This window comes from Mesocricetus auratus, unplaced genomic scaffold (assembly GCF_017639785.1).
Source record: "Mesocricetus auratus isolate SY011 unplaced genomic scaffold, BCM_Maur_2.0 Super-Scaffold_100014, whole genome shotgun sequence".
NCBI classification, from domain to species: Eukaryota; Metazoa; Chordata; class Mammalia; order Rodentia; family Cricetidae; genus Mesocricetus; species Mesocricetus auratus.
In genome coordinates, this window is record NW_024429197.1 from 5,778,845 (window position 1) to 5,795,266 (window position 16,422).

Sequence of the window (16,422 nt, forward strand, 5' to 3'; positions counted from 1 at the left end):
ACACTCTTTCCGGACCCCACCCAGCCTGGTAGGGCGGATGCCCCCGAGTCTGCCTGGCCCACTTACTTTGAGGGGTGGTGGGAAAGAGCATCGCTGTTCGTCCATCCGGCTGCCCTACAAGAGAAGGTGTGCTGTCACCCTCCTGCCACGCCCTAAGACAGATGCCCATGTGTGTAGGGACACTTGCAGAACGATGTGCTGGCCAGATTGCTCCTCAGGCCTCTGGCATCCCTGTGGTGATGAGCTGAGGGAGGTACGGCAGCAGGGAGGAGCCGGGGGCTCTGTGCAGGAAGCACGTGCCGCTGGGAGTGGGGGCAGGGAAGTGTACGCAGGCATGTGGTGTGTGTGTGTGTGTGTGTGTGTGTGTGTGTGCGCGCGTGTGTGTGAGGAGGGAGGGGCTAACACATCAAGAGATACATGGAGGGGAAGGGGGAAGAGAGGGAAGACGAGGAGGCAAAGAAACTGAAGGAATGGGAACCAAGCCAGAGAGTTGACGTGAAGGAGGCCCCTCAGCTTTCTTCAAACCACCTCCCACCCTATCCCATTAACCTTTGCTCCCATCCAGACACTCACCCATGCCACAAACAGAGCAGGGCTGGGTGGTGGAGGGTGAGCAGGGGTGAAGCTGGGGGCAAGACTGCACCCCAGGCTGCCTGGCTCACTAATGCCTCCCCCACCTGCATCGATGGTCTAGCCCCTCCTCCCTTCTTCATGAGTTACTGCACAGGAGCCTGCCAGGACTCCGATGAGCTAGGCTGGTATGTACAAGTGGGGATGACTTGCTGGGGACCCAGGAAGGATGGGAGCTGGGACCCTGGGTGAGTCCACAGAGAGGAGGCAGGAAGGGGACTGCCACCTTTAGCCCAGCCCGTTCTGGGGTCCCCTGGCCCATCCTTACCTGCATCTTTTCAATCATCTCAAACAGATCTGTGTTCTGCAACAGAGAAGGGAGAGTGAGGTCAGTCTGAGTGAAGCCAAGCTGTCACTACCAAGCCTGAACGGGCTCTAGTCACCCCAGCTTGCCTGGCCCTCTCACCAGATACCAGAAGGAATGACCAGGACTTTGTAAAGCTAACTCCCCAGAATTTGGCCAGTTTGGTCACCTAGTGAGCTGAGTCCAGAACCTAGGAGCTGGGTCTCAGGCAGATACCTCACTCAGTTTGCTTTCCTGAAGGCGGAGGAAGTTTCTTTAGGAGAAGAGACATCTTCCTCTCTGCCAGTATGAAGATACCAGTTCCAGATTGGCATATGGACCCCTGAGAGCCTCCAGGACCCCGTCCTAGAGCCAAAACCCACCAGGCATGGAAGGGGTCTGTGATTCCACCAGCACTCAGGAAAAGAGTCAGTTCACAAATGCCCAGGTCAGTGTGGGCTAGGGACACTTTGGGGAGAGATGCGGGACTACTATTGGTCCTTCAGCTGTGCATGAGCCCCCATGCACCCCCCTTGCACAAGCCAGCCTGTCCAAGGCCAATCAGGACACACTTAGGGTTAATGCAGCGTCTGGCAGCTGCTTGGCAGCATGGACCTCTCCAATGCCAACTCCCTTCTGAGTCTTCCTGGAAGGCGGCATCCCTACCGGATGGAGGCTGGCGGATTGGGGGGACAAGTCTGGGAAGCCCCCAGAATCTCCAGGGCAGCCTTTCCTCCAACCCCCTCCAAGGTTCAACTCCGGGCAGTCCCTGCTGCTCAGGAGGGGCCACCTGAGCTCACACATATGTGTTACGGCTGTGTACCAGGAAACATACTCTGTGGGACACACACAGGCTTGCACTCCATGATTTGAACAGTTCCACTGCACCAGGAATACCTTTTATGTGTCAAGAAACACACACACACACACACACACACACACACACACACACAGGGATCCATATGGAACCTGTGCATAGTAATTCTTAGAGACATAGCCTAACACACACATACACATGTTGGTGTCCTGAGTTACACACAACATGTACTTGAGATTCACACATAGGCAAACCCACACCTGTGCATCCTGCACCGCAGTAACACAAACTCAGTCATTCTCCTGACTGAGACCAGGAGACACACCAGCATGGGCAAGGAAGCCAGGGGCCCAGGGAAACAGACACAGAATCCCAGGCATCACTGCCAGGATCAAGGCATGTTGCACAACAGACCCAACACAGCATCCTACACTGCAGACAAGAGTTCTGAGAAAAAGAGGAATCAAACAGCTGCCAGGGTTGCTAAGCCCCGTGGGGTCCCTAGTACAACTGCCCAACACCACATATGCATATCATGAAGGTCACGGAACCTAAGCCCTCATGGGCACGGTCTGGAGCCTGCCTACAGAACAAGACTCAGCCTGCGAAGTCCACTCCAGCAGTACCCAGGAGCCCCGGAACCATGGTCACCTGTGGCCACACCCAATACCTCTGAGTTCAGAAGAACAGATCCCACTGGCAGTTTGGCAGACAGCACAGACAAATGCTGTAGTCCAGGAAGACAAACACACCTGTCAGCTCGACTCAGTGTCACAACACTGCCTCCATCTACCTGTTCGGGGTCAGTCAGACAGCCTTGGACCTACTCCTTCCAAGGAGACCCAGCAATGGGCTGAGGGGGAGATGGTCCCCTGAAGGTGACCAAACAGCCAGGCACAGTGAAACATCACACACTACTGCACCAGAATTACAACGACATAAACACTGACACATGGTACTGTCACCCAGAGTGTACACACACAGCAACAAGTAACACCCACAGTATCAGCCCCACAGGCAGCAGCAGACGCCCTGGCACATGGCAAAGGCAGGCTGGGAGTGGTGTAGCCAGAAGCTGGGCTTCCCACCTGGGGGAAACCCACCACAGTCACCCGGTGACATCTGTACCCCATCCGTGAAGGCAGCAGGCAGTCCCGGTAGCAGACACACACACACACACACACACACACACACACACACACACACACACACACACACACACACACACACACACACACACACACACACACACACAGTGCTACCGCAGCCCATGGCCAGTGTCCTCAAGTCTGTCCCACGGCAGTTGTGGAAAACTGCCCGTGGGACTGAGGTGCTCCGTGTAGTCCGGTGTCAGTCCAAAAGCGTACACATCCACCGTGATGAAGCTCAGACACAGCCTGCTGGACTCGGGGTAGTCGGGCTGAGTGCTGGCCCTAGGGTCCCCCTTTGGCCAGGCCACCCCTGCCAGCGTCCTCACCTGCCAGCCGGCCACAACCGGCAGCGAGCCCCTCCGCGGACGGCCTTGGGGCGCTGGGGGCCTCGGCTGCGCCATCCCGAGCCCCAGCCCTGGCGGCTCTGCAAGCCTGCCGGGCCCCGGGCCCCGTAGCCGGAGCTCCGAGCTCCTATCCTGCGGCTGCTCTGTCTTCTCTGGGCTCGCCCCGCGGCCGGGCCCGAGGGGGCGGGGCGCCAGGTGCGGGCGGCGCGGGCGGGACGTCTAGGCCACGCCCCCTCATGGGGGCGGCCCGGCTAGTGGCCTGGGACACTGCGCCTGCGCGCAGGAAGCCTTAGACATTTATGTTAGCAGCTGTGGCTTCCCAGACATTAGACCCTGCCTCTGGGCTTCAAGGAAAAGGTTCTTGGGACAGCTGTGCCCAGGAAATGCAAGAGTCCTGGAGAGGTGATTTACTTGAGCACTTCCTTAGCTGGACCCTTTTATGTGTCCCACCATCTTGCCATAACCAAGGAGGTACTTGGCTATACTTATTAGACAGATAAGAAAATCATATTCCAAGAGGTGCAATAGCTTGTCGGAGACAACACCACTAGGAAAACCAGGGATTCCTGAAAGAGCCTGGAGCTGCCTCCTCCTCACCTCTTCGCCACCTCAGCATCTGACCCTGCCCAACCCTGGGGGAAAGCCTGGGGTGGAGAGAAAGGAACATGCGAACTTTAGGACAGGAATTCTATAGTTTAGGTTCTTCAGGGTCTAGCTCTCGCCTTGTTACAACTTGAGGGTGTGGCACCTCTGTTGGCCCAATTCACCATCCGCAGTACAAGGCCTCGGGAGTCTTCCCATCTGACCCAGCTGTCCTTGTGTCTCGGGCTGGGGCAGCCGCTGTGCAGTGGGGACAGGGCCCCAGCCATACCACCCATCCTCCAGACAGAGGCTGGAGAATTCTGGGTGCTACAAGGGCAGAGCTGTCCTCCAGCTCAGGGGCCAGACCTCCTGCAACTTCCCAGAAGAGCTGCCCACCACCCTCTGTCCCCAGGGCCAGGAGCTCGGGCAAGGAAGGCAGGCAGCCCTGTTCTTCCCCTCCCAGACCCAGACCCAGGCCAGGCTTGGGCCCAGAGAGCCAGCGGGAACACCGGAGATGTGCATTCCAGACACCGAGCAGCTTTGGCTTTAATAATTAACAGCAGCAAATATTGATTTATGCAACCGCTTCCAGACCTGCACACTTCCGGGCACCCATCACAATGCAGCCAGAGGAACATCCTTTCCCACACTGACCCAGGGGGAGGCCAAGCCTGCTCATATCACCAGCCATATGTAGGCCAGGTAGAGTGGATGCTGTGCACGCTTCTAAGTGTGTACGTGCGCAACTCCAGGGCTAGTTGTGGCTGTACGTGACATGCTGTGTTTCTGTAACACAGAAGTGTGGGAGTGGGGTGGAAGGGGTGGGTAGGGGTGTTCACTGTTTATATCCTTCATGTATTCAAGTGCAAGTCTGAATACACTATAGATATGTGCGTCTGTCTGTCTGCCTGCCTGCCTGTCTGTCTTTCTGTCTGCCTGCCTGCCTGCCTGTCTGTCTGCCTGACTGACTGACTGCCTGCCTGTCTGTCTGTCTGCCTGACTGACTGACTGCCTGCCTGTCTGTCTGCCTGCCTGCCTGTCTGTCTGTCTGCCTGCCTGCCTGCCTGTCTGTCTGTCTGCCTGTCTGTCTGTCTGTCTGCCTGCCTGACTGCCTGCCTGCCTGTCTGTCTGTCTGCCTGTCTGTCTGTCTGTCTGCCTGCCTGACTGCCTGCCTGCCTGTCTGTCTGTCTGCCTGTCTGTGGCCTGGCCCAATGTCTAGGTATGGGTAGGCCAAGAATGCACTTATATGTAGATTTTACAGTCCTTGAATCCTGCAGAGGGCAGCTAGTATCTATTCAAATGTGGCTCCCCTGCCTAGCCCTGAGAACACAGGCAGACTGATAACTCCTAACAATCACTTCCACAGGCCTCACCCAGTGATGAGCTGACAAGGTCGATAGAGAAGAGCTGTCTAGTATGCTATAGGTGGAACTTGCCCTTTACACATGGAGGTCAGATGTCCCTCAAACTGGTTCCAATGTCATCATAAATATGTACCGACATAGGGTGCGGAGGAAAACTGGAGAATGTAGCCTACTGGAACCCCCAGAAGAATCACTCAGTGTCTGGGAGCTGATTTTCAGCCCTGGAAAAGGACAACAGCTCACAGGTTGGTCCTGATTTGGGGGAGTAGTGGATGGTGAGAATGGGGTGATCTGAAGCTCAATGTCTGTGTTATCACAATTGCAAAGTGGTAGCCAACTGGATACCAGGAGGCTGAAGGGTAATCAGTGGTAATCAGAAGGGCCCAGCTTGGAATGTCTGAGGTGCAAGGCTCCAAGTATGTGCTACAATTGCCTTCCTTCCTTCCTTCCTGGATGAAAAGACTGAAACCCGAATAGAACAAATAATAGTCCAGTACCCAGGGAATAATCTCACTCACAAACCCAGTTGTTCCAGCAAATGGCTGCCATCAAATCTGTTTCTTGAGGACCCTTGTGGCCCTGCTTGGGGCTGCTGCCCACCAGGGAAGGCAGGAGAGGGACCCAGAAAGCCTGTATGTAACCTAAAGGATCCTTGTTTATGATTTCCATGGAAACAGTCGTCCTACACATAGAGAACATCTTTGGTCCTTCATCCTCCTGATAATCCTTATTCTAGGCCAGAGCTCTGGAGGAGGTTCCTGGCAGAGCCTTCCTGGCTGTGCAACCCTGGGGAAGACCCTTCACATGTCTGAGCATTTAGATCCTAGTTGGGAGCAGGCTCCATGCCCAAGGTTGATGAAAGGTGGCTGTAGGTGGGCTTTTGTCACTGCAGAACATCCTGCCACAGAAAGAATTCATTCCCCTACGCTGGACAACATACCGGCCAGAGGCATCAGCCAGTCCTGGCCCCACAGCATACGACCTGCAGCCCTTTGGGAAAATAACAGTATCACTGAGCTTGGATTTGGATGACCACGGCTATAGCACAGAGTGACTAGCTGAGGGACAGAGTGACACTACAGGCAAGACAGTAAGTACTATGTAGCAGCAACGGAATCCCCTGAAACACCAGCTGCCCCTGGTCCCTGACATTCTGCAAAAGCCATTCAGTCACTCATCTCTTGGCCAGGGCATGGCTTCTGGGGGTAGGGTCTGTGTCCTGGCCTGCCAGGAGTCTTTATGATTGATACTAAGCAGGTGCCAGGCAAACCTTGGTTGTTGATGAGAGCAACAGACAAGTCTTCACCATAGGGCTCAGAGCCAGAGATGGTCCAGGCTGTGGGACAGACATCTTTTATCCAATCCTGGTGGCTGTGAGAAGCAGGGGCTATCATCACGCCTGGCCTGTAGTAGGGACAGCTGAGGCCATGATGAGAGTGGAGAGAAGGCAAAGGAGCCACCAACTTAATAATTTATCCCTCAGCCTCACTTCTGTAGACACTGGCTCAACCTCTGAGACCACGCAGGCCACCCAATGGGTAGGGGTGGTGTCCTTTTGGGTGCCCCAGTGGCATCAACCTGAATATTTTACATCTTCCCGATGCAAGTCACGTTTTGGCATCTCCCAGCCCTGGCATGGCGGGGTAGAGGACAGGGCCATAGGTTGGGGTCACTCACCTTAGGATAAGGTGAGGCAGGGTGGGTGGGAACCGAGTCCACTAGTAACAGGTCTAGTGCCTGAGGGACGCGCTGCTTCTGTTCATCACTCCTCCTGGAAGGGAAAAGGAGTCTGAGATCAGAAAGCGCCTCAGATTGGGAGGTTCAGGATCTCTGAGAAGAAGAGTTCTCTGCAAGCTGGGGGAGCCAGGTAGGTAGGGCCCTGAGCTCTCCAGGAAGAAGGGGGTTGTCCCTGAACAGGATTCTATGTGGGCTCCCCTTCCCAGAGGTCAGAGGTGGACCCCCAAGCTCTCCAGCCCATTCTGAAGATGGAGGCTGAGTCGGGTGCAGCAAGCGTTGCTGTAGAAACTGGAGCTGTTAGGTCCCTAGCTCTCTGGGACCCTCCCAGAGTCTGCAGTGGGCAGTGGGCTCCGGACTGCTATTACCATGCCAGGCCGGTATGAGCCACTCCCTAGCCTTGTAGGCAGGACTCCTCACTCCCATTTTAGGACATGGACTACGGTGTACACAGAGGTCGCATAGTCAGCCAACAACAGGCCGCTTGCTGTTGATGACCCATCTGACTCTAAGCCTGGATGAAGTTACACCCACAGACCTTCAAGGACAGGGGGCAGGTCTAAAGAGAGTGCAGCCAGCGCCTGTCCTGCTGAGTCCACCTCCAAAGTCAAGGGGAGGATGTGCCCAGTGGTTCCCAGATCCAGGGAACCTGTGGCCTGGTGAAGCAGGCCTGGCTTCTGTCGCTGCCTGAGGCCAACCCGACATGGCTGCACCCCAGCCCCAGTTCCACCAAGGCAGGCTAATCCCAAGAGGGTGAGTCACCTTCCAGAGGAGCTTCAGGGGCCTGTGGCAGGCTTGAGTCAGGCAGATCCAGGCAGACACACCCAGGAGAGGGAGGACCTATAGAAGTCTGGCCCAGAAGACGACCCTGGAAAGTTCTAGGCCCCTTTGCCTCTCCCTAGGCCAGAGGAACCAGCCTCAGCCCTACTTAGCATGAGAGGGTCCGCTACCCCTGAGGGCTGTCAACTTCTTACAAGGTCTGCATCCTGGCACTGCTTGACTCAAAAGGACAGGCCTGGTGGCAGCAGCCTTCTGAGCCCATAGCATCAGTGTGGACATGACCTCAGGCGCCAGCTGGCTAGTGTGACTTGAGTCCAGGACACAGCATCCCCTCTGGGCCCCGGTCACCAAAGCAATTCAGCACCATGACTGGGCAGCCATAGCTATTGACACAACAGACACTCTCCCAAGTAGGGCCCCATAGAGTATTTCTGACTGATTGTTAGACTGAGGTGACCAGGAAAGCCATGGAAGGCTGGTGAGTGAGGGAATGTACTCAGCACAACTACCGTTGACACGGTGGGGAGCGGGAGATGGGAGACGGGATGGAAGATTAGACAGAGGCCCTTAGCCGTGTTCAGATACATTCTGTGAAGACCCTCTCTGCCCTTAGTGTACTGGGGTCTGGGGTTACTCATTCTCGCTCTGTGTGTGTGTGTGTGTGTGTGTGTGTGTGTGTGTGTGTGTGTGTGTGTGTGTGTAGGTGTGCCTGTATGTGAAAGCCAGAGGTTATGTGTCTTCCTCAACTGATTTCCATCTTGTTTTTTTCTTTTGAGACAGGGGCTCTCACTGGATCTGGAGCTCACTGGTTACCTGGTGAGCTAGCGATACCAGGGAGGCCCCTGCACCCTCCTGTCTCTGTCTCCTCAGAGCTGGGGTTATAAATGTGTGTCATTATGCCAGATTTTTGCCTGGGTGCCGGGGATCTGAACTCAGGTCCTCATGCTTGTACTGAAAGCTCTTTACCTTCTGAGCCAGTTCTTAGGCCCCCTACAGACAAGGACAGCTAGACTTCAAAGCTAACAGCCTTGAACAAGCATGGCTGGCACTCAGGCAGTGTAGAGAAGAATGTGGCGCATGCCTTTAGTCTCAGCACTCAGGAGGCAGAGGCAGGCAGATCTCTGTGAGTCTGAGGCCAGCCTGGTCTACAGAGCAAGTTCTAGGACAGTCAGGGCTACATAGAGGAACCCTGTCTTGAACTCTCTCCCACCTGAAAAAGAAGACTGTACTTAGTGGTGGGGAAGCACGGTTGAGGCCGGAGCAAAGCTGGGTGCTCTCAGAGGAATCTACGATTGCATGCAGTGGTAATTTCCAGAGCCAGGCTCAGTAAGTGGTACTTCCTACCCATTTTGTGGCCCCAGAATCAGACACGGATGGCTTCAGGCCAGCTTGGTGGTGATGGCTACTAGAGCTGCTCCTCCTAGCTTCCCAGGCCCCATGTCCATCTCTCAGAGCTGCTGAAGCCAGAACAGGGCCAAGAGAGACCTCTCCCAGCTATGGGGGGACACTCCAGCCCCTTTCTAGGACCCTCTTCCTCAACGTAACCCACCTCCATCTCTCACCTCTACTGGCCAAAGTCCTGGCCCTCCTCTAGCTAGGCAACCCCTCAGCTGGGTCCTAACGGACTGGGGAAGAGAGGGGTGGGACTAGGGCACAGGACATTCTGTCCTGGGTCCTGATGGGTGAAAGGACAATCTTAACAAAGCCTACCAAGGTAGTGCTGTCAGGCTGCCTACTGCCTACATAGGGAGACAGGCACAGAAAGGGCACCCACCTGCAGAGCAGGCTTCTGCACCCAAGTCTGAGGTCTCCAAAGTCAGAACTCCGTAATATGTGACCAACCCTGAAGGTCCAACTCCCGTGGAGCCATCCCAGCCTGCGGCCTGAGGACTGCTCATCACACCCTGTTGACAGTTGAAGAGATGCAGCAGGGCCAACCATGACACATGTATGAAGATCACATGTATGAAGATAAGAGGACAACTCATAGGTATTGGTTGTCTCCCTCCATGACGGTGCCAGGGATGAAACTCAGGCCCCCAGGCTTGGCAGCAAGCGACTTTACACGCTAAACCATCTTACCAGCTGGGGTCCCTACTTTCTGAGAGAAGAAACTAACACCCTGCAAGATTGAGTACTTGCCCAAGGCCATACTCCATGAGTCCAAGACCATAAAACTGCTGGGGATCTGGGTGAAGAAGTAATTATCCCTTTAACCCCACATGACAGAGTCTCTTATCTAGCAGCTGCTCATTTAACACATCCGTCTGAAGCAACAGACTTGGCCTCTCCTCCCTCTTCTCACCTCTCCCTCCTCCTCCCCCTCCTCCCCTCAACTCTGCCTTCTGCTCAGACATTGCTGCTCCTCTCCGGCCATCATTCCGTAAGCCTCTGGTCTCTCTGCACGCCCCCCCACCACCTGCATGAGCTTAGCCTTCTAGGTCCCTCCAGCCTTGTCTTTCCCATCCTCTCTTCACACGACGGGAGGTCCCCTAACCCTTGTCCCCTTCTCACTTTCCCAGAACCCTTCCTGACCCTCAGGCCAAGCTCAGTGAAAAATCTCTTCCATTCTTCCTACTCCAGCAGCTGGGGTAAGGGGCCCCGTACGCACCACCAGATGCCCCATGTGTGCGCGACAGGGTAGGTAGAGGACAACTCACAGGAGTTGGTGGTCTCCTTCACCATGTGAGTCCCAGGAACCAAACTCAGGTAGTCAGGCTTTGGAGCAAGCACCTTTACCTGCTGAGGCATCTTGATGCCCCCCCAGCCCTCCCCCCACAGTGATGTTTTCATTGAGATGAAAAACCAAAAGCACAGAGACATTCTCTAACCAGCCCAAGATCACACAGCAGGGAAAGGGCAAGACTCGAGTCTGACTCCACTATGTATATCCCAGCTGTCCACCACATAGGCCCCTCATCTTGTCAACTGGCCTGCCTACAGCGACTTTCTACCGCAGGCCCGGGCTCCTGCAGACATTGCCATGGCTTTCCTGGCTCCAGGCTTTCCCTGTCTGTGCTGGGCACATCCTTGGACACATGAACAGGTTGCAGCACCATAAGAGGTGACTTGCCAATGTCACAGGGATAGCCAACTTGGGGAGCCTGGGCCAGGCACACTTTAGAGTGACCTTCAGCTGCTGCAACTCCCTGGTCACCAGCCAGTTGGCCCAGTTTCCTTACCTCTTGGTGGTGTCCATCTTTCCCTGAGAAAGAGTAAGGCAAGGGGTCTAGGGACCGGGCCCGGTTCCTGAGTGGGCCAGATGGAAGCTGCCTCAGACAGCTCCTGGTTTCTTGGCAACTGCTCCATATCTCGCTTATCACTGCATCAGGGTAACAATAATAATCACACCTGGGGGCGGGGTGCAGGCTCTGTGCTTTTCAAAGGCTTCTATGCTTTATCCTTTGCTTTATCGGCTCTCCTGGGACTCTCACCGGAACTGAGCAACTGAGCTGGCAGATAAGGCTCTGGCCCAGGTTCTTCATGCCCGGATAGGCAAACTGAGGCTTGGGGAGGTCAAGACACCAAGTGGATGTGGCCCAGCATTTGACAGCAGATCAGAGATTAAAAAAAAATCCAAGCTCGCCCACAACACAGCCCTCAGGGATCTGGATGCTCTACAGGGGGAGGCGGGGAGGACCCTGAGAGGTCTTGCTCTGCAAAACAGCAGGGTCCAAGCCAGGTTCGAACACGAGGGGTGCTGGAAGTATCAGGGCAGGGGGAGGATAAGTGATGGCCCACTTCTCTGGGGTACATGCTTCCTGAGACCCCACTGGAGGACGGCCAGCCTCTTGTCTTTTCTGGAACCTACGAAGAGGGAGCTGAGGGGCTGTCTGTGAAGGGCTGCCTAGAGCCTCATGTACCCTGATGCCAGGCTCCAGAAGGGGTTCCCTCTACACGAGGCCCAGTGCATCTGAGTCCTGCTGACTCTTCCTCCCAGCCTCTACTTCTCATGTCCCTCTCCTTGTCCTGTCCTGAGGACACCCACCTGGCACACACACGGGCAACCAGATACAGTAGTCAGGGGAACTGGCCAGCTAATGAAGGCTTGGACAGGCAGAGCTAGCCAGGGACAGAGGCCTAAGGGTTGCCTGCCAGCAGAGACTGAGGGTAGAGACTGCCCTCCAAGAGCTTCTACCCACCTGGTGGGAGAAGGGCACACATCTCCCAGTGAGAATGGGGTTTGTGGGGGTGGCATGCTCTCCAGAGCCCCAGTCTCCCAGCACAGGCCTAGGGCTTTGAGTTTAAGAGGACTCTATTATAAAACAGGAGCCAAATGGCTGCCTGAGAGCTGCCCCCACCCAGGGGGCACAGAGGCCCATTGTTTTCGAAGCTCAGCCATCTGGCACAGCCCTCCTCCATGCCCCATGCCCTGCCTGCCCATCCCTGCCTGTTCCCAGGTACCAGGAAATGTGGCTAGGCACAGCCAGGTGAACAGGTTTCAAAGCAAGGGGGCGGGGTAGGGGGCTTCTGTCCAGGCAGAGGCAGGGGCGGAGGCAGCCAGACATAGGCCTGAACTATTCTACTCCTATGCCCTCATTAGGTACCTCTGACCTCATGGCAATTGGAAGGGCACATGAGACTGGGGAAGGGTCCAAGAGCAACTGTTGACAGTGATGACATTTAGTCCTTAAAACAACACCTCCTGAAGAGGTCTTTGCTGCCACTACCCATTTTTTGAGATGAGCTCAGGGTCCCCCCCAAAAAGTCTTAAGATAGGCTTGGGGCTACAGCTGCCAGGACCCCCATGGAGCATGTAGACAAGAGGTCTTCTACTCCAGGTTGGGGTCGCCACTGAGCAGGAAGGTGGCACGTGGGGCCCTCACTATGTACTGGCTGGGAGCCCAGATACCCGGATCCCGGAGCTGGGCCAGGCAGTGGCCTCCTAAGCAAACAGCAGGTTGGCAGGCTAGAGAGAAGGTCACGGGCTGGCCCCAACCTGGGGTGCTGGCTTTCCCAGCCCTGGTGGCCTGACTTTCCCAGCCCCCTGGTCCTGCGGCATGAACTCTGGCTCTCACAGTAGAGGAAGGAGAAGGCATGTGAGAGGACCTGGACATGGGGACTTTTCCTGCTGGGGATATCTGCTAATTCAGCCAGGCACCTTCCACTTAACACACCACAGCCTTCCCCCAGGACCTCTGTACCAGCTACCCAGAAATCCACTGGCAGGTAACACAATCCACGCTGTCCCTGGAAGAAAACCACAGGCCCAGCAGGTAGACAGGGGCTTGCCCACAGTGACACCCGAAGCTTACACCTTCTATTTCTGGTCCTTGCCTACACTACCGTAGACAGAATACCATGTTCTCTCAGATGGGCCTGCCACCCTCACCCGAGGCACAGAACAAGAGTGGCCAGGGTGCCCTTACTCACCCACAGGCCACAGAGCTCCATAGCTGCACAATCTCTGTTTCACCCCACCCCACCCTTGACCTTTTGTCCCAGCCAGCCTCTGCAGCCCAGGGGGTCCCCTTCTCCAAGCTCCTAGCATTCCTGTGCTCACTCACTCCATCAGTGCCCACACGCACCCCCCCCCATGCCTTTCATTCCTACGCTTGGTCATTTACCCATAGCACATGGTTTGCCGCCCGCTCTGAGCCAGACAATGGTTGTTGGCAATCCCTGCTGGATGTTGGCAGGGGGCGAGGGCGGGTGAACCCCACACACCCCAGAAAATTCACAGTGACACCCAAATTCTGTAGCTGTGCCCAGGAATCCTCTGATTTTACCAGCAAGATGCTCAAACCCCCACGACTAAGGCCTTGTTTAATCTACCCCTCCCCCTCTGCACCAACCCTACTAAGAGATCAGATCTACCACCTTGAGGGCTCCAAGCTGTGACAGAAACCTCAGGATAAGGACAAGGTCATCATGTCCTGACTGAAGATGGCAAGGGCAAGGCCTGGTTTTGTCGCTACATCTCTGGGTACACAGGTGTGTACCTCTCTGAGCCTCAGTTTCTACATTGGGTGTTGGGTCTCAGACTAGACCATCCTGGAGATCCCACAGAAGGCCAATGGGAGGGCAGGAACTAGGGTGGGAAGATCTGTCAAGGATTGTTTGGAACCAAAACCCAAAGGGAAGCCTTTCACTGTGAAGACACCCTAAACCCCTCAGAGGTGCTTCTCTGCTCCAGGCTTCAGTTTTTTGTGTGTGCAAAACGGGATAATAAATACCTACTTGGCAGGTGTCATAATATATATATTACATATATTCTAACTAGCCTAGAACTGAATACACAGTGGGTACTTTAGGATTTATGCACTTCTGCCTGCAGAGGCTGCAGTATGGGTCATAGTGTAGGCTCTAAGACCAAGCTACTCACATTTTAGTCCTAAGTTTGACACTTAACAGCTTTGCAACCTTAGGAAAGTTACCTAACCTCTCAGAGCCTCAGTTTTCTTATCCATAAAATCAAGATGAAGAGGGACAAACACTCATTCACATAAAACAGGGTTGTTTTGTGTGTGTGTGTGTGTGTGTGTGTGTAGTCCTGGCTGTTCTGGAACTTGCTCTGCAGACCAGGGTGGCCTTGAACTCACAAAGATCTGCTTGCCTCTGGCTCCTGAGAGCTGGGATTAAAGGTGTGTGCCACCACTGCCTGGCATAAAATAAAAAAATCTTTTAAAAAAATCAAAATCAGGAAGAAGGAGCTGGAGAATTAGTTTAGTGGCACAGTGCTTGTCTATTGTATATGAAGCCCTGGGTTCCATCCCCAATGCATGCACATGCATGTGCGCATGCACACACACACACACACACACACACACATACACACATACACAGAGAGAGAGAGAGAGAGAGAGAGAGAGAGAGAGAGAGATTTAAAAGGATAACAACAGCATTAGCCTGTGAAGATTTGTAAGTTTATACACAGAACAGAACATGCGTGGTAAAAGCTAATCTCAAACCTCCCCCTTCTCTGCCTTTCTTTTTTCTTTGCTTACAACAGGCCTGGCTTTGTTCCAGAAGGTAGATGTGATCAGTGAAACAGCCAGCTGTGTGGGGGATTGGTTCCCTGGAAGCCAAGGCGGGCAACACTGAACTAACCCTGGAGGTGCAGAGAGAAACCCGTCCAAGGTTCCCTGCCCCGAGATGCCTAGGACCCCAGGGACAGGGCAGTGGACAAATCCCCATAACTTCGAGGATTTCCCTAGATGCATCAGGGCGAAGAGGATACAAGCACTGCCATCCATCCCCTAGATGAGAGCAAAAGACACACTTTGGCCTGAAGACTCGATTTCTGCTTTCTCCTCTATAAACACATGCAAGGGTGCACAGAGATCTGGTAACTCGATGGCAGCAGGGTTTGCAAAAGCTGAAGTCTGGAAGGCATCTCAGCACCCATCAGAGGAAGCTGGTGGGCTGAGGATGAATTTAGCGGCAGAACATTGACATGGCTCTGAGTTCGCCCGAAGTGTTACAAAAACTAAAACGTTGCCAGGTCTGATGGTCCAGGCCTATACCCATCAATCTACAGGCTGAGACAGGACAGAAAGTTCCAGGCTAGCCTGGACAACCTAGTGAGACAATGTCTCCAAATAAATGTAAAAAGGCTGGGGATAGCTCAGGGATAGAGTACTTACTTGTCTAGCATGTATGCAGCCTTGGGTTTGGTCCTCACCACCATATAAAAAGAATACTGGAAAATATTGCAAGGTAAACACAAAGTGTGAAATACGAGGCAGCAGGGGCAAAGGGGGCCTCTAGTCCCAATGGTTTGGGTCACGTTAAGTAAATAAAGCAAGCTGGGTCTGGCATGGTGAAGCCCACCTTTAAATCTTAGCACTTGGGAGGCAGAGGCAGACAGATCTTTGTGAGTTTGGGGGCAGGCTGGCTTATATAGTGAGTTCCAGGACTACAAAAACTATCTTGAAAAGGAAAGAAAGAAAGTTAGAAATTAAACTACAACAAAAATATGTGACTCAAGGCCAGCCTAGGCTATGTATGACTCTGTCTCAAAAAAAGTATTTTTTAAATAAGCTGGACGGTGGTGGTGCACACATTTAACCTTTAGTCCCAGTACTTGGGAGGCAGAGGCAGGCAGATCTCTGTGAGTAAAAGGTCAACCTGGTCTACATAGTGAGTTCCAGGACAGGCTCCAAAGCTAAAGAGAAACCCTGTCTCCAAAAACCATAAATAAATAAATAAATAAATAAATAAATAAATAAATAAATAAATAAACTCTGACAGCCCATATGTAGGCCCAGGGCCTTGGGAGGCTAAGAGGCTCACAGGCTGGGTGGCAATTAGACCCCGTCTTTTTATAGTGACTGACTGTGAGTGATTGGCATAGTGTCTCGCGCCGTAACCCAGCTAGCCTGAAACTCACTATGTAAGCCAGCTGGCCTTGAACTCCAGGGATCTGCCTGCCTCTGCCTCCCAGGTGCTTGCCACCTCACCAAAATGCTTGCCACCTCACCAAGTACCTTTCCTTTCTAAAAACAGAAAGAAAAAGATGTTTACTTGGGGGAGCACATGCCATCCTGCACGTGGGGAAGCAGAGGCCAATTTATGGGAGTTGGTTCTCTTCCTCCACCCTGTGGGATCTAGGGATCAGCCTTAGGTTATCAGGCTTGGGAGCAGGTACCTTCACAGCTGAGCTGTCTCTCAGGTCCCAACCCTGTCTTTTCAGAAAACAGAGGAGCCATGGTGACTCCAGTCCTTCGTGTCCACCCCTTGTCTGCAGCCTTCATTCTGGGGCTTCCATGCCGGCTGGAACCTCTTTGAACCACTT

General features: G+C 54.1%; 1 protein-coding gene across 15 annotated transcripts in view; it reads right to left on the minus strand.

Annotated features, from left to right (window-relative positions):
* Positions 1–16,422, minus strand: part of LOC101827955 (RAP1 GTPase activating protein) — a 61,462-nt gene that overhangs the window by 18,928 nt on the left and 26,112 nt on the right. For 12 of the 15 annotated variants that reach the window (XR_005881174.1, XR_005881173.1, XM_040756319.1 and 9 more), the window contains exons 2-4: positions 6,849–6,942; positions 899–934; positions 67–114 (exon numbers count right to left, since the gene is read on the minus strand). Coding sequence is in view for 13 of the 15 variants with exons in the window: in XM_040756319.1 (XP_040612253.1) it covers positions 67–114; positions 899–916 (66 nt within the window). In the remaining 2 variants the exon portion in view is untranslated. Of the gene's footprint in view, positions 1–66; positions 115–898; positions 935–3,207; positions 3,369–6,848; positions 6,943–16,422 lie in introns of those variants that run through there. The other 3 variants (XM_040756312.1, XM_040756311.1, XM_040756320.1) reach the window with 2 other exon arrangements.